We start from the raw sequence: 23,224 nt of genomic DNA on the forward strand, positions 1-23,224 counted from the left end.
CCATTGCATGTGCTGCCAGGGTCCCATCTCTCAAGCTGGTCGTATCTTCCCCATAGAAGCTCCTGCAGCAGGTTTCTACATGGCATTACATATATCATAATCATACATCACACATTCTCCATGTATCATACACTATCATTGACCCTTTGGATCAACCTTGGAACACGTTACAACTTGCAAACTTCCTTCAGCAGATATGGAATTCCCCTCCTTAACAACAACGTCCCTGAATTTGTTTAACTTTCTTTGGAATGGACTGCACCAATGCTGTTGATGGTGGTGCTAAATAATTTGTTGGGTTAGAAGATTGACACTCAACACAAGTGGCATTTACTGGATTGCTGGAAAGACAGGCAATTTGAATGCTGCCCACCCCCCACCCCCCCCCCTCCCCGCCCCCCATAAAAACCTCAAGTGTGGCAGCCTTTCTAGTCTACTGGGTGTATCTGGCTTTATGCACAAGCTGGGCAGAGTGAGCTATTTCGCATAATCTTCATAGATTACTAATGTGAGGGAGCTTCTCGAAAGCCCACTGTTAGCGAAAGCCTCGGTTAAACTGTATTCAAAAGAATCCTTGACCAAGATGCTGATGTCTCTTGAAAGGAGCTGAGGATCCTGGGTTTTTTTCTGCAAGGGTGCATGACGGCGGCCTTGGTGGCAATTGAGACTGGTTGTCATGGATTCCTCTTGAGGTGGGGAACCAGAGGTCGTCAGAAGTCAGTGAAGTACCAAGTCTTGATGAGGAAGGAGAACAGAGGGAGGAGGAGAAAGAAAAACAAAGGGGTGGGCTGGAGAATAGACGGGAGAAGCAGGCTTATGCAAGCGTAGCCGGGGAGCTGAGTAAAGTCCGGTTCGATTTTTGGGCATGATGTTGCTTGTACAAGCTAGAATTAGTATTTACAATTCCAGAGGAAAGTCTGAGGGTGGTTTCTTTTTGCTACTTCAAACAATAGTTGGTTTGATGGATAAAGTTTGAACCTGCTTTTGATTTTCTCCCTTAAGAAGCTGATGCACGATCTTTACTTTTAGCCATTAGTAAGGCCTACGTTTGGTGTGTGAAATCTTAATTTGTCACTTGTGATTTCAGATGGTTTGGTGCTGCTATTTTCTCTGGTATCTTTGGGAGCCTTTGCTATTTTGGAAGGTCATGATACACATAATAGCTGGCGTTACTTTCTATGATTGTCTGATCACCAGTTTACAGCTCTTGTATGGGCCAGTAGGAAGGCTAACAGTCATGTAATTCTTCTCAATTTCGTCTTGCAGTCAAAGAGTAGTTGGTGCAGTCAATGGATTTCTGGTGGCTGGTATAATTGGTAGCTTTACAGTACTTGTGGTATGATTCTCTCTCTCTCTCTCTTTTATGGTGGGCTGTATAATTGGTAGCTTTACAATACTTGTACGGATTGAGGAAATCACAAAGCGCCAAGTGCAATGGATTTCTCCACCCTCACCCAACGCAAGAAACATGAGTTCTAGGTTCCGAAAGAGGACGACTTATACCAACTCTTCTTAGGGCTGAACTGTGAAGAAGAGGCTTGCAGGAAATTCTGAGAACAACCCCCCCAACACCGCACACCCCCCACCCCTCCCCCCCCCAAAAACACACACACACACACACACACACCTATCACCTGCCCGGACACATGGCTCTCCTATGCACGCTTCCTTTATTATATCCTTCATCAGCCACCTTTGCCCCCACCACCAGATTCCCGCCCCACCATGTCATGTGCACATATGCCCATGGACAAGTTCCTCAGCTAGTCCAGCAGGGGCAGCCAGAAAAAGACCAGGATGATGGAGCACAGAGCACTTTTGGCAGTATGGACTTGGAGATAGGTGGAAGGATGCCCTGTCAGTTGCGTTGGATTCAAGGCAGGACAGTCGGCTGCAGTTGTTGTCGGCTGTACCTGATCTGGGTGGCGGCTGCACATCAGGAGGTGGCTGTACTTGCTCTGGCTGCAGGCGCATGATGGCACAAGAAGAAGCCCAGTCGGGTTGGGCATTTAATGCATTGTTGACTGGCCGACCAGCAGTCCGCCAGTTTCCCAAGTCTTGTGGAAGGCCTATAAATAGGCACAAAGGTTCCTCATTCTAGGCATTCAGTCCTTTAGGGATTGAGTCCCTTAGGGTCCAAGTAGGGACCAGAATTTTGGTGTTTATCACCCTTTTATGAAGACAGCCTAGTGCTGTAGCAGGGTACCCTTTTTGTACTATATAAATATACTGAATTTCCAGCATATCTCTCTCTCTCTACTCTCTCTCCATATCTGCGTTTTGCATCAGCATGAGTGTTTAGGGCTGAAGGAAGATCCCCAGAGCTTCCGCGTGTTACATTGGTATCAGAGCATCAGGCTCAACAAAGCTAAACACTGATTCAGTTCCATATGATGGTGTACAGGTCCAAGGTACAGGAAAGTACACGGATACGAAGCCCAAGGCAAGGAACACAGAATCGGGAAGAGCTCCCAGGAGGTTTGTTGGTGGTGTTTCACAAAGCGAGAGGGGATGGCAGTCCTGTGAGCCAGATAGGTTCTCGGGCAACGGTCTCAAGGGAGGTTTGTCCTCCAAGGGGTGATGTGAGAGCCAGACTCATTTCTCAGGAATGAAGACCAAGACAGTGTTCAGAGTCAGGGCAGGAATGGATGGTGGACTAGATGGAACAGATGCATAGATCTTATTGTGAGACAGAGTGGTTTTGGAGAACGGGCCGGGCTTTTAGAGAAAAGGGTTGCCAGGGATGGATGGATGACAGAGGGACTTCGGGAAAAGATTGGGATGATGACAGTCATCCAAGAGCAGGTTGGGATCCCGTCATCAAGTTTAGCAGAGGGGGGCACCACCTCCACCTTCTTCACAAAGGGCATGGTCCTCAAGGCCATCCCTAGATCACGAGGGACTGCCGAGTACATCACATGATGCCAATGATACCCTAGCGCCCCTACTAGCCTACATGTTCAATAGAGCCCTTTGTGAAGAATTTCCACCCTCCTGGATCCATTAACGCCATCACCCCCATCCTCAAAGCCGGAGATCCACTTGATCCTAATAATTACAGAACGATCATGATTGGCCAAACTTGAGGGGAGAGAGAAGAAGAAGAAGAAGAAGAATGTATTATTGTCCTCTGGGAGCCGATAAACGGCCCATGGGACCTCCACGAAATTATTACAAAGCTGTAAGAAACAAAAAAACAAAGCCTCCTCCCTTCATTGGAGGGAAATACAAAGCCTTCTCCCTTCATGGGAGTGATATGGAGCTTGTCGTATGGTCGCATTGTGCTGTAAGTAGCCATGATGTTTAAGACTCTTGGTGATGTAAATGCCTACAGCAGCAAGCTTGGCATGTGTGAGCAGATCCACCAAGTCATGATATCCTTCTAGAATGGTACTAAAGTCCTTTCTTATGTGGTCATATTGTGGGCATGTTAAAAGGACATGTTCCTCCATCTCCACTGGGGGAGAGAGAGAGAGAGAGAGAGAGAGAGAGAGAGAGAGAGAGAGAAATGAAATGAAATGATATATTAACGTCTTCAAAAGGCCAAAATGACCTATGAGACCAAAAAGGTTACAACAATTGGTGGATCTGAGACAATGTCTGTGTAAGGAAAGCTAAAAACAACTAAACAACTAACTGAAACTGAAACAACTATGAGGAAAAGTACGGTACCAGGAACTCCTAATGGATAACATCTAGGAGGAAAACTCCAGCAACAAAGGTAAGCATCATACACATCACTATCCAAAGATGTCTCTCATCGGTCTCGATGGCGGATATCCTCAATGTCCTCCATGGTGAGTACTCTGACTGGACGTCTCCCATGCCGTGCTAGTATGGTCTTGATCCTCTGTTGTAGTCTCTGCCGGTATCGAGATGGGCCTCTCATCTTGGGGCGCCTGGACCGCCCCAGCTCTATAGCCCGATCAATCAGTGTACCTCTGGTGCGGCTGTACTCTGGGGCTAGTTGCAATGCCTGCTGACCTGACTGCTCAATCTCTGGTCGAAAGAAGTCTGTAATCTGCCTCTGTATGTGTGAGCAGATCCACCAAGTCATGATATCCTTCTAGAATGGTACTAAAGTCCTTTCTTATGTGGTCATATTGTGGGCATGTTAAAAGGACATGTTCCTCCATCTCCACTGGGGGAGAGAGAGAGAGAGAGAGAGAGAGAGAGAGAGAGAGAGAGAGAAAGATTTTATTAACGTCTTCCAAAAGACCGAACTCGGCCTATGAGACAAATCAGTGTACCTGTGTGGGGTATCGTCTGTCATCCCAACAAAATGAAAAAGTACTGTACTAAAAAGCTAAATCTGGGTGTGCAATAAGTACAATGAGTGGGGGAGGGGATGGAGCTCTACTACTAGGAGAATGCAAAGCTATATGCATGGAGTATACAATCATGATATGCAACCTAGCTAGCTCCATCCTGTACCATACTGGGGGTATAAAATGGTATACATCAATGAAGGGGGTGTCCACAGCTCCTTGAAGAACATGCTTGGGTCTGCTCTGAAGCGAGCCAGTCGCTCCGCACCCTCTATGTGAAACTGAGCTCTGATCTCTCTCATCTCTCTCTGGTATAGGCGTGGTGTCCGAAAGCCAGGTGTCCTCTGTCTCCTAAGGACTCTGAGTGTCTCCTGCGGGCTCTGAGAGAGAGAGAAATGAAATGAAATGATATATTAACGTCTCTAAGAGGCCATAATGGCCTATGAGACCAAAACTGAGAGTACATCTGAAGTTGGTGTCTCATCAAAGAGAACAACTAAATGAGACTAAAAAGTACAATAAACTGATTGTCCTATAGTTATAAGAACATAACTGTAAGACTCCGAGACGATACTGAGTAGAAAATACTGGAAAATATTGAAAAATGTATATCAGGTAGATCCATGTATGTTGATCAGTTGAAGTGTTGCCCTCTCCTTAGATCAAGTATCTTTGCCATGGGGCTGTCTGAAACCGATCCCGTCAAGTGGGAATAGACTCCGTTGGACACCCACATGCGTAACAGCACAACTTAATATCACAATTTGAAATGGACAACTTAATAACAACTGAAAATTGAAATGAAATGAAATGTTGATAGATGGACACCAGCACTGGGGCCGGAACGGGCGGACCCCCCCTCAATATATGATATATTATTGGGAGTATTTAACAAATACAATGCTCCATGGGTTCAATGAACTAGATGATGTCCATGTACAACTGAGATGAATACAGTACCAAACAAGAGGCTTGAAGTAGATGTTCGAAGGAGAGCGACCACTTGAGTGGTCCAGTCTCTACGGTCCTGTGCCTTCACTGGAATCCGCGGAGAGCGCCCATGGGTTCAATGAACCAGATGATGTCCATGTACAACTGAGATGAATACAGTACCAAACAAGAGGCTTGAAGTAGATGTTCGAAGGAGAGCGTTTAATGAACCAAATGATGTCCATGTACAACTGAGATGAATACAGTACCAAAGAAGAGGCTTGAAGTAGATGTTCGAAGGAGAGCGACCACTTGAGTGGTCCAGTCTCTACAGTCCTGTGCCTTCACTGGAATCCGCGGAGAGCGCCCCACTGGTGTTCCAGGACCACGCACAAACAGGCGCTCCCGTACTAACGCCTGGCTCTCCCGATCTCGGCACCTTTGGACCGTGGTTCTCCAAAAGCTTGGACTACCCGGCACCGAACGGGTGTTAGTGGTAGAAAGAATCCTTTATCAGATTTACAACGAAGTTCTTTACTTAAATCTGAATTCACTTACTTGTAGCTCACAAATGGAAGACAAATATCTGAGGTGTCTGTGTGCACCTACTCGAGGTGGACACTAGGGCGCAGCAGCCTGTCGAAGGAGGAGGAGGAGGAGCTGCCTGTGTAGAAGGTGTAGCCACCTAGGAGGTGTAGAGCCGCCTGTAGCTGCCTATGGAAGGGAGGTGCAACCCCATGCAGCCGCCTGTAGAGGGGAGTGCAGCCCCACGCAGCTGCCTATAGAAGAGGAGTAGCCGCCTGTTGTGGAGGGGCTGCAGCCGCCTGCAAAGGATGAAACAACCGCTTGTTGAAGAGGAGACAACCGCCTTTTGTAGAAAAGGGGCAGCCGCCTGCAAGGGAGGAGGCGCAGCTGCCAGCTGAAGAGGAACAGTCGCGTGTATGGGAGGAGGAGCACAGCCTGCTGGAGAGTATGCGCAGCCTGCTGTGGAAAGACGCCGCCACCTGTGTGGAGAGAGAAAGCAGCCCACCAGCGTGCAGCCCTGAGGAAAGCGCAGAGATGCAGTCGCCTGCAAAGTAGGAAAACAGCCGCCTGCTGTGCAGCCATTTGCTGTGGAGGAGGTGCAGCCTGAGAAGAGCAATAACCGCCTGGTGATGCAGCGACCTGAGAAGAGCAGAAGCGCAGCAGCCTGGTGTGCAGCCGCCTGAGAGCAATCGTGCAGGGGATGATTGCCGGCTGTATGCTTTTACGGGTGGGGTGGTCGCTCTCTTTTGTAGAGGTTGGAGAGGAGTTACACGACCACGGCTCCCCAAGCTTGCATGGGGGCGGCCAGCTTCAAGGTGTGGTGTGGGTAGGTGGCCATGCACCCACCCCCACACACATAAAGGGTTAAGTGTGGGGGTTTCCCTCCCCACCTTGGCCCATATGTGGGTGCCCCTAATGGGTGCCCACTTTTAAATAAATGTGAACTTACAACCTTATAAAATGAAAGGTTAGAAATAAAACTATTAAACAAACAAGTGCAATACACTTACCACCTGTTCACACGCAACAAAACTCGTCAGAATACAGAGCAAACTTCACGACTCAGCTGACAAATGCGGTCATCCAAGATCTGATGCACATATCGCCTTGTCTCAATCCGCAGCCGGTGTGATGAGGTCCGGATCTGTCCAGTGGCACAACGCATCCCATGTGATAGGTGTACATCCATGTACACCGGGCGGGTGATAAAATCATTTGGTGAGAGGTGTAGAAAATGGCTCTTGTAATGAGCCATTTTCGAGCCTAAGGGCTCAAGGGGGCTAGTCCATGTCCTCTTTGTGTCCACTTTGATGATATCCATCCTGATCACGCGGTTTTGCTCTGAGCGGGTGAGATCCAAAAATGGACAATCCAGACTGTACTGAAAGGGTGGTAGTGCCTCTATCCGCAAACCATGTAGGTCAAACCATGATCTCATCTGAGCATACCAGCAATGAGTATCTCCATCCTCTGCCAACTGTATGGATGAGGTCAATGCCAATCGGGAGTACCTCTGCTGAGGGAGCTCCCATAGCCGCTGTAAAAAGGTAACTGCCTGGAATAGGGCCTCGGTTACTACTGGTGGGGCACCCACCTCAGCCCGAACAATCTCATGTGGTACTGCTGATTTTCTGTTTACCTTCCAGTTCCAGTTTCATTTTCTAGGTGCCAGTAGTATCATCTTTATTTTTCAACCGTCAAGTGGGCCTCCTCTCTGAATGATGACTCGGCCATCTCTATATACCGCCCATTTCCCCTCTTTCCTTGCCTCAAGCACACACGGCATGTGTTCCTTCTGGTGTGCTATCTGTGCCGGTGTAAGGTCCTCATCCAAATAAATCTTTTCCCCCTTAAGGGCCATCCTTTTGGAGAGGAAGGCCTTCTTCTTCTCCAAGTCACCAAACCTGATGATCGATATCTTCGCCCTCGTTTCATCTTTGCCTACTAGCCATGCTCTGGTAATGGGTACATCAGTGGCTCCAATTTTTGTTGCAAGAGCTTTTGCATCCTCTTGGGGATTTCCCTTATCTTCCCACCCAACTACACGTACATGTAAGGCACGTGCCCGTCTCTTGGCTTCCTCTTCCAATGTAGCATTCATTACCTCTACTTTATTGACTGGTGTATCCTTCTGTTTTTTTACTGCTTCAATCCATGGGTTGACTTCCTCAATTTGTTTCTTTGTGGCATTGGCAATTTCAGCCCATGAATGCATTTCCTTCCCACCTGCAGCCACTTTTGCCTTACATGATTCCAAAGTGTTTTGCATTTCTGTGATGTCTTTTTTTGCGGTCAGCCATACATGTCTTCAAAGTGCCTTCGTACGATGCAACTGTTGTGCCAATCTCTCTCGGAGCATGTCATCCTTCCATTTCTGCATCTCTTTTTTCATTTCCGTGTGCATCAAGGCTTGGGCTAATTCCATCTCAACCCGTACTTGGGCTTGCATTTCTCCCTTCAATTGGACATATATCTCTTCCTTCAGCGTTTCGTATATCTCTTCCTTCAGCGTGCATCTGCTCGGTCCATTCCTTCTCAACCTCCTGTCGCATGGTGTTCATCTCTGTCCTTATGTGAAGCTCTATCTCCTCATAAAGGGCCTCATCTCGTCGGGCCATCTTTGTAATCCTTCGTGAGCCAAGGGACATGATTGCTTCCCTTATTCTTCTGCGGTAGGCATTTGGTGCCTTCGTGGGGGTGTGAAAGGTTGTCTCACCATCTTGTTCCCCCTCCAGGGGTTGAGACATGTTTTCCCCTACTAGTTGTTGCCTTGGGGGCCTGAGCAAGGGTGGGTGGGAAAGCAGGAGGCGACCTACGCACAGGGCAGCGAGGTGGCCTGCGCGCAGGTGTGGGCAGAGGCGTGCACGTGGGTGGGAAAAGGGAGGCGGGAAGATGCGCACAAGGCAGCAAGGCAGCCTACAGAGGTGCACACAGAGGCGGGCAGAGGCGTGCAGGTGGGTGCTAGTATGGTCATGATCCTCTGATGTAGTCTCCGCCGGTGTCGAGATGGGCCTCTCATCTTGGGGCGCCTAGGCCGCCCCAGCTCTATAGCCCGATCAATCAGTGTACCTCTAGTGCGGCTATACTCTGGGGCTAGCTGCAATGCCTGCTGGCCTGACTGCTCAATCTCTGGTCGAAACAAGTCTGTAATCTGCCTCTGTAGGTGTCTCTCCCTCTCTGATCCCGTCCCTCTCAAGAGACCCTCTCTATGTCTACGAAGCTCCAGCAAGTATAATCCGAGGCATCTCTGATCCTGGTATCTCATGACTCTAGAAAGTGGTCCGAAACCCTCTCTAAACTATATTAACGTCCTTTAGAGGCCACATCTGACCTATAGGACTAATCAGATACATCCATGTGATTACATTCCACTTTGGGGGCAACAAAATGAAAATAGAGATAAAACTAGAAATAGTTCAAATTCCCTACATGACCGTAGGAGAATCCTAGATAACATGAAGGATTTCTCTAGCAGCTACTCTCCATTACTACCATGTTTGGTTGTCTTGAAATCTGCAATAATAGCTCTACCTCTACGGTAGACTGCCCATTTTCCTTGTTTCCTTGCTTCGTATACTTTATTGAGTTCTTGTTTCCTGTTTTTTAGTTGTGTGGCTGTGAGTTCATCCACCATCCACACCTTTGTTCCCTTAAGAGAGAGAGAGAGAGAGAGAGAGAGAGAGAGAGAGAGAGAGATGAAATGAAATGATATATTAACGTCCTCAAGAGGCCAAAATGACCTATGAGAGAGAGAGAGAAAGAAAGAAAGAAAGAAAGAAAGATTTTATTAACGTCTTCCAAAAGACCGAACTCGGCCTATGAGACAAATCGGAGTACCTGTATGGGGTATCCTCTGTCATCCCAACAAAATGAAAAAGTACTGAATAAAAAAGCTGAATCTGGGTGTGCAGGGGATGGAGCTCTATTACTAGGAGAATGCAAAGCTATATGCATGGAGTATACAATCATGATATGCAACCTAGCTAGCTCCATCCTGTACCATACTGGGGGTATAAAATGGTATACATCAGTGAAGGGGGTGTCCACAGCTCCCTGAAGAACATGCCTGGGTGTGCTCTGAAGCGAGCCAGTCGCTCCGCACCCTCTCTGTGAAACTGAGCTCTGATCTCTGTCATCTCTCTCTGGTATAGGCGTGGTGTCCGAAAGCCAGGTGTCCTCTGTCTCCTGCGGGCTCTAAGTGTCTCTGCTCTCTGGAGAGAAATGAAATGAAATGTTATATTAACGTCTTCAAAAGGCCATAATGACCTATGAGACCAAAAAGTTACATCATGGTGGATCTGATACAATGTCTGGATAAAAAACCAGAAAGGGGGATATATGCTTTGTATGAGTCTGTGAGACAAGCAGAGTCCGAGCTCCAGGCGAACTATCTGATAAGCACGATAGGGGTGAAGTAGGGATGCCCGCTATCACCCACCCTCTTTGGACTGTACATTGATGCAATCTCTAATTATGTAGACAGATTGGGAGGCCTAGAGGCATGCCTAGCAGGGGTGTTGATACCCATCTTGTTATATGCTGATGATATTGTTCTAATCTCAGACTCTCCGGAGGGATTACAGAGACACCTGGATGCATTACACGTTTTCTGTGCGGATAGAGATCTGACAATGAACCTTGGGAAAACCAAGGTTATGGTGTTTAACACCACACAGGCATGGGTGACGAGATCAGAGCCTCAGTTCACTTTCCGAGGGGAGCCAGTAGAGTACGTCAGGTCATGTCTACTTGGGAGTTACTTTCACAGAACCACGTTTCTCCCTAAAGGAGGCAGCAGCAGCTAGATTAGCTCGAGGGCATGCAGCCTTGGGGGCACTTGAGAGGCAGTGTGCACACATACAGTTTCAGGAGCCACCCACCAAATTGTGGCTATTTGATACGCTTGTCACACCAACCCTCAATGGGCATTTCTGACCAGATTTCCATACCAATGCAAGTATTGCAAACAAGTGGTTGTTGATGTAGATTTGCAATCTACACTACCCTCTCAAGTGTCCATGTTCCCTACCATTTGGTCTCTATTGTTCCACCAACACATGGTAGCAACAATCTGCAAGAGAGCACGTAGGACAAGAGAATACTATATAGGGTATGTGATCTTGTAAATCCGATTCCTTCCTCCTGCTACTTGCTTCCATATTTAAGCATTAAAGCTTACCAATTGCAAGTAGAGTCGATGACAGCGGAAGTCTTCACGATGGAAGTCCTTATGGCTCAACTTGAGAAAGGAGGGTTGAAATTAGGGTTTTCAGCAAAAAGACCAGAAATTACAGCAATAAAGAGAGCTGTTTTGCTGAATTTCAGTCATTGGGAGTGTGTAGGAGAATGATTAGCATCCGGAAACACTCTTGGAAGCTTGAGAAACACCTTAGCAAGCTTGGAAATTGAGTTGGGAAGGAGAAAGTGCAGAAAATGCAGCCCAATAGCCCTCATGAAGGAAGCGCCAATCTCTAGAGAGAGGAGTGAGGTGGTGAGTTGTCCAGTGTAGGTGGCAGCAGGCAGGTGCTTTGTGAAGCAAACTAGAGTGGACACATGGCTGGTTACTCCCTTTGTACAAAGGGGATAAGGTCTGGGCGGTGGACATTGGGTTATGTCCACCTCGGGACATCAGTGTGTGTGAACACCGGGCTGGTCATAATTTATAAGTGAGTTTTGGTCTCCCAAAACTTAATGAAGTGTGTACACACTCACTTATAAATTAGTGCTAACTCCTAAGCCTAGGTTTATGACCAATACTTACTACCTGTCACATGCCACATAACCATGTCAGCAGACAGTTTCACACGCACGGTTCGCGGGCGGGCGTCCCCTTACCTTGAACTACACATTGGTCAAGCAAGCATGAAAACAACATGCAATTTCAATTGCAAGCAAGCACATAAAGATGCTATGCAATGCAGCATTGGTATAGACAATCCCGTTCATGAGACTAGACCAAAATAGGCGTGCTCCAGGCAAGTACACGAGGTACCAGACCCAATGGAACACCAATCCACCAAGCATTTAGGCATGTACACGGAGGCACAAGTCCCAACGGAAAGCCAAGTCGACAGTATCACATGAGCGGCATCAATCCCCGGCATATACAACTGCCATGGACACCAGTCCAATGTACATACATGATAAGAAAGCACGGGTGGACCAATTGGGTGGCCAAATGGTGACATTCCCCCCGGCTTCTAAAGAGTTGTCCGCAATCGAAAAGCATCCAAATATGTCTGAAGCACATGCGGGAAATCTCTGAAGAACTCTTCATCTACCCATTTAGCATCAATGGGAAGATAGTTCTTAAACTTCACAAGGTAACGCCTGATAACTTTGCCTACAGCAAGCTTGCATTCCTTGTGATACACAATCTGCTCTGGCTGCAAGATCTCCTCAAGCTCATCCACTTCTGGTGGATCCTCAATGACCGTCTCACTGGGCTCCGGCTCTACATACTTGCGAAGGAGACTCACATGAAAAGCATTGTGTATGTGCCAATGACTAGGTAATGCCAATGTGAAAGCCACTTCATTGATCTTCTTGATCACTCGAAAATGCCCATAGTACCTGGTTGCAAGCTTAGGATATGCACCCTCTTTGCCAGGCCTCTTTGCAAGTCTTGCTTTCTCAAATTTCAGCAATACCCAATCATTCTCTTTAACATCCAATTGTCTTCTATGCTTGTAAGCAGCCTTTTTATGCTTGTCTTGTGACCTTGCAATGGCTGTCCGCACCTGAGCAAAAGCAATATCCAAGTCTCTTACATACTCATCAGCTCTGCAAATATCTCATCCTTTGTGCGAAGGATGGGTGGAAAAACCACCTTACCATAAACAATCTCAAACGGGGTCTTTCCCGTAGATGCATGCACCGTGTTGTTGTATGCAAATTCCACAAGTGGTAAGTACTTCTTCCAAGAAGACTTCTGATCCGCCACATAACATTTTAAGAGATCCAACACGGCTAAATTTGCAGTCTCACTTTGTCCATCCATTTGAGGGTGATAAGTTGATGAGAAGTCCAATTTGGTGCGCATATTATCAAATAAGGCCAGCCAAAAGAGACTTGTAGTCCTGGGATCTCTATCCCCCACAATGGACTTCGGCATTCCATGATGTTTGAATACTTGTGCAAGATATATTTTAACCATATGCTCAGCTTTGATGGTCTTTTTGACTGGCAAGAAATGAGCTTGCTTGCTAAACCTGTCCACAATTGTCCAAATTGCATCATTACCCTGTTAGGTCCATGGCAAGTCCATAGTGAAATCCATTGTAATACTTTTCCATGGCTGGGTGGGTATAGGGAATGGCTGAAGCAAACGTGATGCCTTTTGTTTATCAAATTTCACCTTTTGAAAGATGATACATGCACGTACATGCCTCTATGACCAGAATATGGAGGAGCATGGCACTCATCCAAAACCTTTTGCCTCATATCAGACACCACACATAGGCAATTATCTTTCATGAGATAACCCTCTTTGATCACATATGATCAGTGGGATTAGATGCTTGGATGTAAACTCTATAAATTGAGGCATTGGCCTAATGAGAATTTCCTGGTTTTTGATTACCCATGCCTACATTAAGCTATCAGTTAATTGCTCACTAATTACGTCTTAATTATGGTCTAATCTCTTTGTTAATGATGTTGATTCTAGCATTTGATCCACCATAGCTCATCACATTGTTGCAAATTTAACATGGTATCAGAGCCTAGCCTAGAATCCATCAATTTGTGAGCCCATTATCTTGCTAATCACCTGGCTAATTAGGATTAGTAGATAATTAAGATTTTTTTTACCTCTTTTCAACTAGCTCTCTGCACCCCCAGCGAGTGGAGGGGCTTGATCTCCCTTTAGGAGAAACATTAGGGCAAAAGCTTCTAGGAAAGCATAGCTACCTTGCCCACCTTTCAGCCTATTCAATCAAAACGTCAAACCGCCTTCTAAAGCTCCCGGAAATCGCGAATCTGCAGGTGCCGTTTTTCTGAGGAAAAAATGAAAGGAGAGAGAAAAAAAAGAGAGAAAAGAAAAAAAGGAGGGGGAAAAAAAAAAGAGAGAAAAGCAAAAAAGAGAAAAAAAAACAATTTTAGTCCATTTTTTATTTTTTAAAAAAAGAGAAAAAAAAAATAATTTTAGTCCATTTTTTATTTTTAAATTTCTGTAAAAATTTGCATAATTAAAGTAGCTTGCTTTTTTTTTAAGAATTTCTGTAATTGTGTGCATAATTAGTATTTTTTTAGCGTAATTCATATTTTTGTGTAATTAGTACGAAATTTATTAGTTTTTTTTAAAAAAGAAGAAGAAAGAGATAAAAAAAAAGAAAGAAAGAAAAAAAGAAAAAAATAAAAAAAACCATAAAACAATAAATTTTGAAAAAAAAAGAGGAAAAAAAAGAGAAAAATAAAAATTTTAAAAAAAGAGAGAAAAGAAAGAAAAAAATAAAAATATTTTTTTTTTGTGTTTGTATTTTGAGTCCATTTTTCATTTTTTAAATTTCTGTAAAATTTTGCATAAGTAAAGTAACTTGCATTTTTTTTTAGAATTTCTGTAGTTTTGTACATAATTAGTATTTTTTTAAGCGTAATTCATATTTTTTGTAATTAGGAAAAGAGAAAAAAAAAGTAAAAAAATAAAATCATAAAAAAAAAAATCATGCTCAAGGAGCTGAGATCTTTAGGGATCCACAACAACGGTATCTTATTAAGATCGCAGACATTTTCTCAGAACTTGATAGAGCACCTCTAGTCAATGACTAGGGTAACATGTACATGGGTGGAGATGGTGTTCGCTACGAAGTCACCTACCATCCAGAAAATGTAGACAAATTAGGGGAGCTCTCTAAAACCGAATTCTTAGACTTATCAAAGCTTTCCAAAGCAAGGGAGTCTAGAGATGACTGGCTCATTGAGCCGGACATGCCTGGACCCTCCAATGCCCAGTCCTCACAGCCATCCATGGATGATTTACTTCTTGTAGATCTAAATTTGGAAAGGGATAGGAAAGGCAAGAACAAAATGGATCAGGAGGCTGAGAACCAATGGGAGTTTGTACGACAAATTCCAGTGACAAAGGTCTTACAGGATGACCCACTTCAAGAGGTCTATAAGGATTCTTTAGAGGGATATTATGCCACAACTAAATTGCCAGAGCTAGATCTTTCTCTAGCACTTGTGGTGGTAGTTGAGAAGCTTGCAGGACACATGAACCGAATAATTGATAAATGGGCCAATGAATACCGAACCTTAGATTGGAAGGAGATTCGGGAGCTCACGTGGAAAGGACAACCATTATTCATGGAAGTGTTCTCAAAAGATACAGCCAAACCAGGAGAGACAGTCTTTCTTGGAGAAACTGTTGCTCCTCCATTACGAGAGTTCACTAGAGAGAGACCCTCAATATCAAAGTGGACCACTGCTAGTAGCCCAACTCTAGCACCAAGACATTATCCGACACCAAAAGTGCGACCACTGATCACACCACAACAACATTTTTCTCACTATAACAATCGGAGGGTAGGGGAGCCAACTCGGCCTCCCATAAATGCACCTCCTGAAATGCGGGTGACAAGATCTTTGGAGGGGTTTGGTGAGGCTGGTAATAGGGGACCCACACCAATTTGGGATGCATGTGGACCATCTTACCAAAGAGAGGAATAATTCCCACTGAGAGTGAGGGGCCGTAGGCCCTATGATGAGTATTCAAGACAAGTAAGGCCATCAACTCTTCAGAAACTGGTAAAGAAGTATGAAGGGTCGGGAGATCCATATGACCATGTAGCAGCATTTAGGCAAGCAGTTCGAGCTGAGCAAGTGGCTGACAAGCATACTCAAATTGAAGGATTTGGACTTACTCTTGAGGGAAAGGCCCTTGCTTGGTTTCAGGCATTAGAGGCTTCAGACAAATCTTCTTTACGAGTTTTGGAAGAGAGATTCATTGCTGCTTTTTCCTTGATGGGAATTCAACATGACACGGTAGCACACATCTACTCTTTCAAGCAAGGTGAGACTGAGAGTGTTAGAGACTGTGTAAATAGAATGAAGCCCGCCCAAAGTCGATTAATTTCTCTCTTCTTAAAAGGACTCAAAAATTCAACACTGCATACACATCTCTATGCAAAGAAGCATACAAATTTCAATGAGTGTTGCCATGATGCTATGGATTTCACCGATAACTTCAAATTCCAAGATGGTTCTGGCCCTGAGGTGAAACCTAGAGATCAGTGGGGTGATGACCAAAGTTCAGGGTCTAGCGCTATAGTAAATCCAGACCATATAGCTAACCTAGTACTAAGGAGATTGGGACAAACCTATCGCCCACCCATGCAGCCGCAACAACAGCAGCAGCGAATGAGGAGTGTACTATCTACAGGTCCTCATCTTTGTGGAGCATGTGGCGGTAACCATAAAACAGAGGAATGTAATACCTTTTCTCCTCTAGTCACAAACCAACCCACAAAAAAGTGGTGCCAAGCCTGTGCTTGGAACTTTACCCATACCACACAGGAATGTACTCGCATTGCAAGAATGAGACAGGAGCGTGAGCAGCCAAGGGGTAGAGTGGCTCCACAAATGTATCAACAGTATACTAATTTTGAACGTAAGCCACCGATGGCACAAGAGCAAGCACGACCTGTTCTTGGTGCTCAACCTCCTGCTCCTGGGACTGCTCCTGTAAGGGTTGTGGACTACGACAATTCAAATATGTGTAGAGACTTGGTAAACCCAGGCTACGTGGAGGAGGAATACGCATCATATTCATCCAAGGAAAATCTCTTTGAAAGTCCCGCATACCCAAGCCAAGCACTGGAGGCTCAACCAGGGGAACAAAATTCTTTGATGTTGCTAGGCGGCTACCAACCTAGGACTCCAGGCTCCTCAGGTCAATGGCAGCAAAGGAAAGTAGAAGCCAAACTAATGGGCCCCTGTTATGAGTGCGGAGAATCCCATTGGGCTCGTGATTGTCCACATCGCTCAAGGCAAGCATCTCAATCCAATACAACAGTACAACAGTTTCCACCAATTGAAAGATATTGTCTAGGGTGTTGTGTAGAACACTTCCCAAAGGATTGTTTGCTGAAACCACATGAGGAAGGCACCTCTCAACCAAAGGTCTCACTCAACCTTGTAGGGGCAGTTCCATCACCACCTTCATCTGAGAATGAGGATATCGTGCCACTTAGAGTCATGACTAGATCACAGACACGAAATGCCGAAATACAGACTGATGAGACACCTCGAACTAGGGATGCAAAGGCAAATCTAGTGGGGACAATAGAAAAAAGACCACTAGGAGGAAAAAGAACCGAAACAAGCGAACTAAAAGTACATCCACTAGTTCTCAAGAAGCCTCTAAACAAAACATGAGGGATAAAACTTTTACATCCCAAGAAGTGCATGAGAAGCATCAACCTCAACCTGGGCCTAGTGCTAAACAAGATGAGGCTAGTACGACCGAGGATAGTTCTGAGGGTTCTGTTTTTGTGGATAAAGTGAATGAGACTCTAGATGCCATCATTGATGCTCATAGAAGTCGCATTGCAGCTTTATCTGAGCTACCCAAGAAGCTTCAAGAATACCCAAACCCTCGTGAGGAGAAGATCAATCTAGCTGTACATCAACAACTCATTAGGGAAGCTCAGTCAATACTTGAGGGACCACCACCACCTATTCCTCGGGGCCCAACCTCTCTTAAGCCAACATTAGAAACTATACTAGAAGTGTCATCAAGTCGGGAAATAAAAAGTGAGCTCATTTCACAAGCTCATAGCGAAAGGTCTGCACCAATTGACACCCAATTGAAAGGAGGTATTCTGCCACCACCTAGCCTTGTCTTCCCATGCAATGATGAAGTTATTGATGCTAATGAGGACATGGCAAATGAGATGTGGGCCGCAGTTCATGAGAAAGTTAATGAGAACATGTCTTCTATTAGTTCGCCTCCATTCTCTGAGGTGGATTTTACCAGGGGCACGGAAAACAACTTTAGACGCCCAAGCATCCAGGAGGAAGTTCAAACAATTGTTTCTCCTAGAAGTAAGCATACAATGAAAACCTTACCATCATATCTGGGAGAATATGAGAACTGTTCTCAAACCTTGAGGATACCCTCCAATGATTTGTACTATAGGAATGCATCCACAACAGCACTGCATGTCGAGGAAGTCTCAGTAGAGGATTTAACACTCGAATCTGCTAATGATGCTGATAAGGAAGATGGATGGGACTCTGATTTTAATAAGGATGTGACAATCCCTAAGGAAGAGTTAGGAAAGGCACGCCTACTCTTGAGAGGAAGGGAGGTTCAAGTAGAGATCCCTCGAAGCCGACCTAAACGTAAATGCTGTAAGAGCCATAAAAGAATCCATAAACAAGATGAGAGGGAACAACGTGAGAGACTACAAAAAGAAAAGGAGGAGTCTAAGAGTGAAAACTCTCGACCACCACCTCACTTCTCAGGAAAGAACGGATATCTATACTATGTCCAAGCACAAGATAGTATCAAAGACCAAGTAAGACGATCAGATGGATTCCAAGCAGGAGAAAAGCTAAAAACTGTTAGCAAAAATCGTAAAAAAACGAAGAAACAAAAACCAAAACTCAAGTCTAAAACCGATTCAAAAGAGAGTGTCGGAAGTGCAAAGACAACGGTTGAACAAAAAAATCCGACGCAAGATGGCTAAGGAGAGCTCAAAACCGCATGGTCTTCAATGAGTGAAGACTCAAGTGGACAAGAACAAGGTCTCAATGTTCCTCCCAATTTCACACAGTAAACTCTTCAAGATCGGAAGATTGTTCTTCAACAGCCCATGCGACAAAAACCAAGCGTGCCAGGGGTTTCATATGATGGTCCAGAAGATGCAAAAAAGATTGATATTGCTAAGCCAGGAGAAGAGCCTCGCTATGTGTGGATTGCCACAGACTTATCCTTAGATGAGGAGAAGTTATTAATTCAAACAATAAAGGAGTATCGCGATGTTTTTGCTTGGAGTTATAAAGACCTCAAAGGTGTTGATCCAAGCATATGTCAGCATACAATTCCATTGCGAGAGGATGCAAAGCCCTCCAAGCAACGTCCTTATACTTACAATGAAAATTTCGCACGGAAGATAAAGGAAGAAATAGACAAGCTCTTAGAGACAGAATTTATCTATGAGATTGAACACACTGAATGGGTCTCCCCTATTGTAGTGGTGCCCAAGAAAAATGGAAAACTTCGAGTATGTGTAAACCTCAAGAAGGTAAATGCAGCTACTGTGCATGATCATTACCCACTTCCAATCACGGATCATGTTCTGGAACGAGTTGCAGGGAAAAAGGCATATAGTTTCTTGGATGGATTCTCCGGTTACAATCAAGTGTCAATTGATCCAAAGGATCAACACAAGACAGCCTTTGCTACAGAAGATGGCATCTTTGCCTATCGTGTTATGCCATTTGGTCTAACAAATGCACCAGCAACCTTTCAGCGGTTAATGAGTCATGTATTCAAGGAGTACCTTAGGCAATTTCTTGAGATCTTCATGGATGATTTATGTGTTCACTCACAAGAGCGTGATGATCATATAGAACACCTCAGACTTGTGTTTCAAAAGTGTCAACTTTATCGTATATGCTTGAATCCTGACAAGTGCAAATTCATGGTAAGACAAGTGGCAGTTCGAAAAGGAACAACTCATCTTAGGGCAGATCATTTGTCTCGAATCACCTCAGGCGAAGCTCTTGTGGGTGTGGATGATGATATGTTAGATTCAACACTTTTCCTTGTAGAGACAGCTCCTAGATAATCTGAATCCATCTTAAAAATTTTGACTAGTGGGCAGATACAACTAGCGGGTCCTAATGTGGACCTATGGCGACCATTCAAGTTAATCTCAGGGAGATTATATCGTCAGGGTAATGATGGAGTGTTGCGACTTATACCTAACCCTGACCAATATGAGGAAATCTTGGAATGGGCACATGCGGGTATCGGTGGAATCCATGCATCAGCTACTACTTGTGTGCGACGTATATCTCAGGATGGGCAATGGTGGCCTACCATGCATGCAGATGCTGAAACATTTGTTCGTAACTGTGCTTCATGTCAAATTCAACAGCCAATTCATAATGTCACATTATTCCAAATTTCAACTACACCAATTTGGAGTAAGTATCTTGTGGACTATCTTCAGCATGGTCATACGGATCAAAAAATTCCTAAACATCGAAAGCGTGCTATTAAAGTTGAAGCGGCAAACTATATGCTGATAGAGGGCCAACTCTACAAGAGGGGCAAGGATGGCAACTTACGCATGTGTGTATGTGAAGCTGACTACTTGAAAATCTTGACTCATGCACATGCAGGTGTCGGGGGTGGACACTTTTCGGGCAATACCACAGCTAAGTTGATTAGGTGGTCTGGGCTTTGGTGGCCAACCTTACAAATGGATGCCGAAGAGTATGTGAAACGTTGTGACGATTGTCAAAGGACCAAATCTCCCATCACAAAGGACAATATGCCATTGCGACCTATGTTAAGCACACGTGCTTTTGCAAAATGGGGTATTGATTTTGTCGGTCCCATTAAACCTCCAGCTCGTCACACGCATGCTGAATATATTATAGTCGCAACTGACTATTTGACCAAATGGGTAGAGGCAAAGGCAACAGTCAAAAATGATGCCAGAACCACAGCCAAGTTCTTGTATGAGTACGTGTTTACACGCTATGGCTTACCTATTGAGATTGTTAGTGATCAAGGTGTGCACTTTGTGAATGAGGTCATAGAGTTTTTGCTTCATTCAAGAATTTATGGTAATTCACAAGCGTTCTGCACCCTATCATCCCCAGACCAATGGACAAGCTGAGAGTACTAACAAGATTCTCTGCACAGCACTAACAAAGATTGTTGAGGGACATAGGACTGATTGGGAGCAAAAGTTGCACTCAGTTCTTTGGGCATATAGGACAGCCTATAAAACATCTGTGGGCACAACCCCATTTGAGCTTGCTTTTGGGCTAGATGCAATTCTTCCCATTGAATTTCTTGTACCTACTCTACGAGTAGCTAAACAATTAGATTGGACTGGTCATGAGCTTTCACAACGCGTTGACGAATTGGAAAAGCTTGATGAGACCCGCTTATTGGCGGTAATGGGGATGTATGCCGAGAAGAGGAGACAGAAGCAATGGTATGATAGAAATGTAACAACTGGCCGATTCAAAAAAGGAGACCTTGTGCTCTTGTACACACTTAAGAAGCATAAGAGAAAGCTCAAGAAACGTGGCCTAGGACCGTTTGTGATTAATGAGCTTACACCAAGTGGTGCAGTGCGTTTAGAGACACTAGAAGGTGAGCAAATGCCTAACTTCATTAATGGAAGTCGTCTTAAGAAATACAATGAACCATTAATTGAAGCCATGCTTCAACAAATGCATGCTGCACAAACACGGAAAGAAGCACTGGACCTACTTAAACGTCAGGCTCAAGAGGAGGCTAAAGCTAGAGTTGCAAAAGCCAAGGAGCGTCGCAAAGCTTCTATGATAGCCTTACAGTTGGCTACTGATCAACCATATGTCGATCCTTTCAATATTCAAGTGTGCCTTCATCTTCATGAGACTACCTACTTTGTCTCTGCCTTAATTGACTCTGGTGCAGATTATAATGTTCTCTCGTTTGACACATGGAAAGTCTTGGGACAACCAACACTTGTGCAAATTCCTGTTGACTTACGAAGCTTCTCAGGTGAAGATAACCCTATAGAGGGAAAATGTGTCATTATGATGTCCATTCAGGATCACCAGATGTCAGTGTCCTTTTATGTGGCACGTAAGTCCAAGGCAGTAGTAGAGGCTGTTCTCGGTCGATCGTGGTTAAATGCTACCAATTGCTCATTAGATTGGAAGAATAGACAATACAAGTTGCAAATTGATTCGGATTGCATCTTGGGATCTGCTACTCCACGAGCTTTATCACGTCAAAAGGGTGGTGTTTCTACCCTACACAACCCACTTTCAAAATCTGCTCTTGAAGCTCCAACACAAATGATGTGGATAAATGATGAGTACTCAAGTAAGGGCCATGGCTGGCATGTTCCAACTACTCTAGTTGCTGCTCAAAGAAGGCCAGGCAAGAAGGAATTATCAATTTGGCTACCCAAAGTTGCGTATAAACTTGTACCATCTAGCCCAGTTGCTAAGCCTCCTAAAAAGCACATCTTTTCCAAGCCTAAACCTCAGATTGTTACTCGTTGGGTCCCAAAACATGTTCTTAAAGCACAAGGCTATTATGAGGGTGCAACAGCAATTTGGCTTCCAAAATGCCATGGTTTGCTAGGGGTAAAAGAGTGTATCAGAAAGATTCCAAAAGCCACCCTTGGTTTTCCATATCAGTGGGTGCAAAAGAAATCAACACAGCCTCTTCAAGATAGGATAGGTGGCTGCGATAGCACCTACAAATCTACTTGTGTTGGTCCTCCTAAAACATGTATTGAAACACCAGTTGTCCCAATTTCTCCTTGTTACACAATTCCACCATCAACTTGTGTACCTAAGACAAGTCCAAATGAGTCTCATTTGAGCATAGATTCTAGCACTTCAATGCCTAAATCCTCTTATCTTGCTCAAATTCCAAGACAATTGCTAAAATTCCCACCTAAGAAGGACATACCCAAAACCAAAGATAAGGCATTAACACTACAATTGAAGCTCTTTGGTAGATCAATGTTTGAATAATGTGGTTCCTTATGCCTTTAGAGGATTGTGTTCTTTTTGAGATAATCTTGTTTTTGATTGGAATTGTAATGATGGATATGAGTGTTCTAAATTTCATTGTTCTACGTCCAGATAACTCCTGATGGATATTTGGTGAGATACATGTCCACCATGCATTGACCCTGATAGTACTCGACCTGATCATCGCGGGGGTTATAGTGCTCCTCCGTTTCAAACTCATTCTAGGTACTTCTATGCTCCCTTAGGTGAAAATTGCTGTGGGCATCACTTTGTCACGTTATTCTATCAACAGCATCACCCATTTCCACATTGTCAAGATTGTGCACGACTCGTATTAGGAGAAGCTTCACATATTTGTTGGATATGCCGCTCTTACTTTAGACGATATGGAACGGGCTTAATGAAACAAATTGTGGGAATTACACCCCAACGCCATAATCTTCTTAATGTGAGAATACCAGAGAGAGGACCAAATCAACGTAGATTACCCGAGGAGGTTCAAGCACAACAATGGAGGGATACAAGCTTAAATGACTTGCAACCACCTATCTTGCAAGCCCTCCTTCCCCAAGCCTCAACATGCCAATATTGGATCAATATGAGTACCTATATTGCGTAGTTCCAAAATCGAAATTGTCTGCTTAACCTTCCCATAGAACCAATGCCATATTTTAGTGAGGAAGCACTCCTTCCTCTACCACCTTCTCCAGAGGCCGGTTTTTGTGAGGGGTTGTCCCTGCATCTTGAGGAAATTGATACCATCTTTCCAGCAGACG

At 44.7% G+C, this 23,224-nt stretch overlaps 1 protein-coding gene across 6 annotated transcripts in view; it reads left to right on the top strand.

Annotated features, from left to right (window-relative positions):
- The window catches only part of LOC147621533 (uncharacterized), a 107,634-nt gene that overhangs the window by 23,528 nt on the left and 60,882 nt on the right, over window positions 1-23,224 (top strand). For 5 of the 6 annotated variants that reach the window (XR_015269846.1, XR_015269847.1, XM_086824295.1 and 2 more), the window contains 2 exons: window positions 1,088-1,144; window positions 1,267-1,336. Coding sequence is in view for 4 of the 6 variants with exons in the window: in XM_086824295.1 (XP_086680421.1) it covers window positions 1,088-1,144; window positions 1,267-1,336 (127 nt within the window). In the remaining 2 variants the exon portion in view is untranslated. The remainder of the gene's footprint in view (window positions 1-1,087; window positions 1,145-1,266; window positions 1,337-23,224) is intronic. The other variant, XM_086824294.1, reaches the window with a different exon arrangement.

Source organism: Cibotium barometz, chromosome 30 (assembly GCF_041138505.1).
Source record: "Cibotium barometz isolate CiBa-2024 chromosome 30, ASM4113850v1, whole genome shotgun sequence".
Lineage (NCBI taxonomy): Eukaryota > Viridiplantae > Streptophyta > Polypodiopsida > Cyatheales > Cibotiaceae > Cibotium > Cibotium barometz.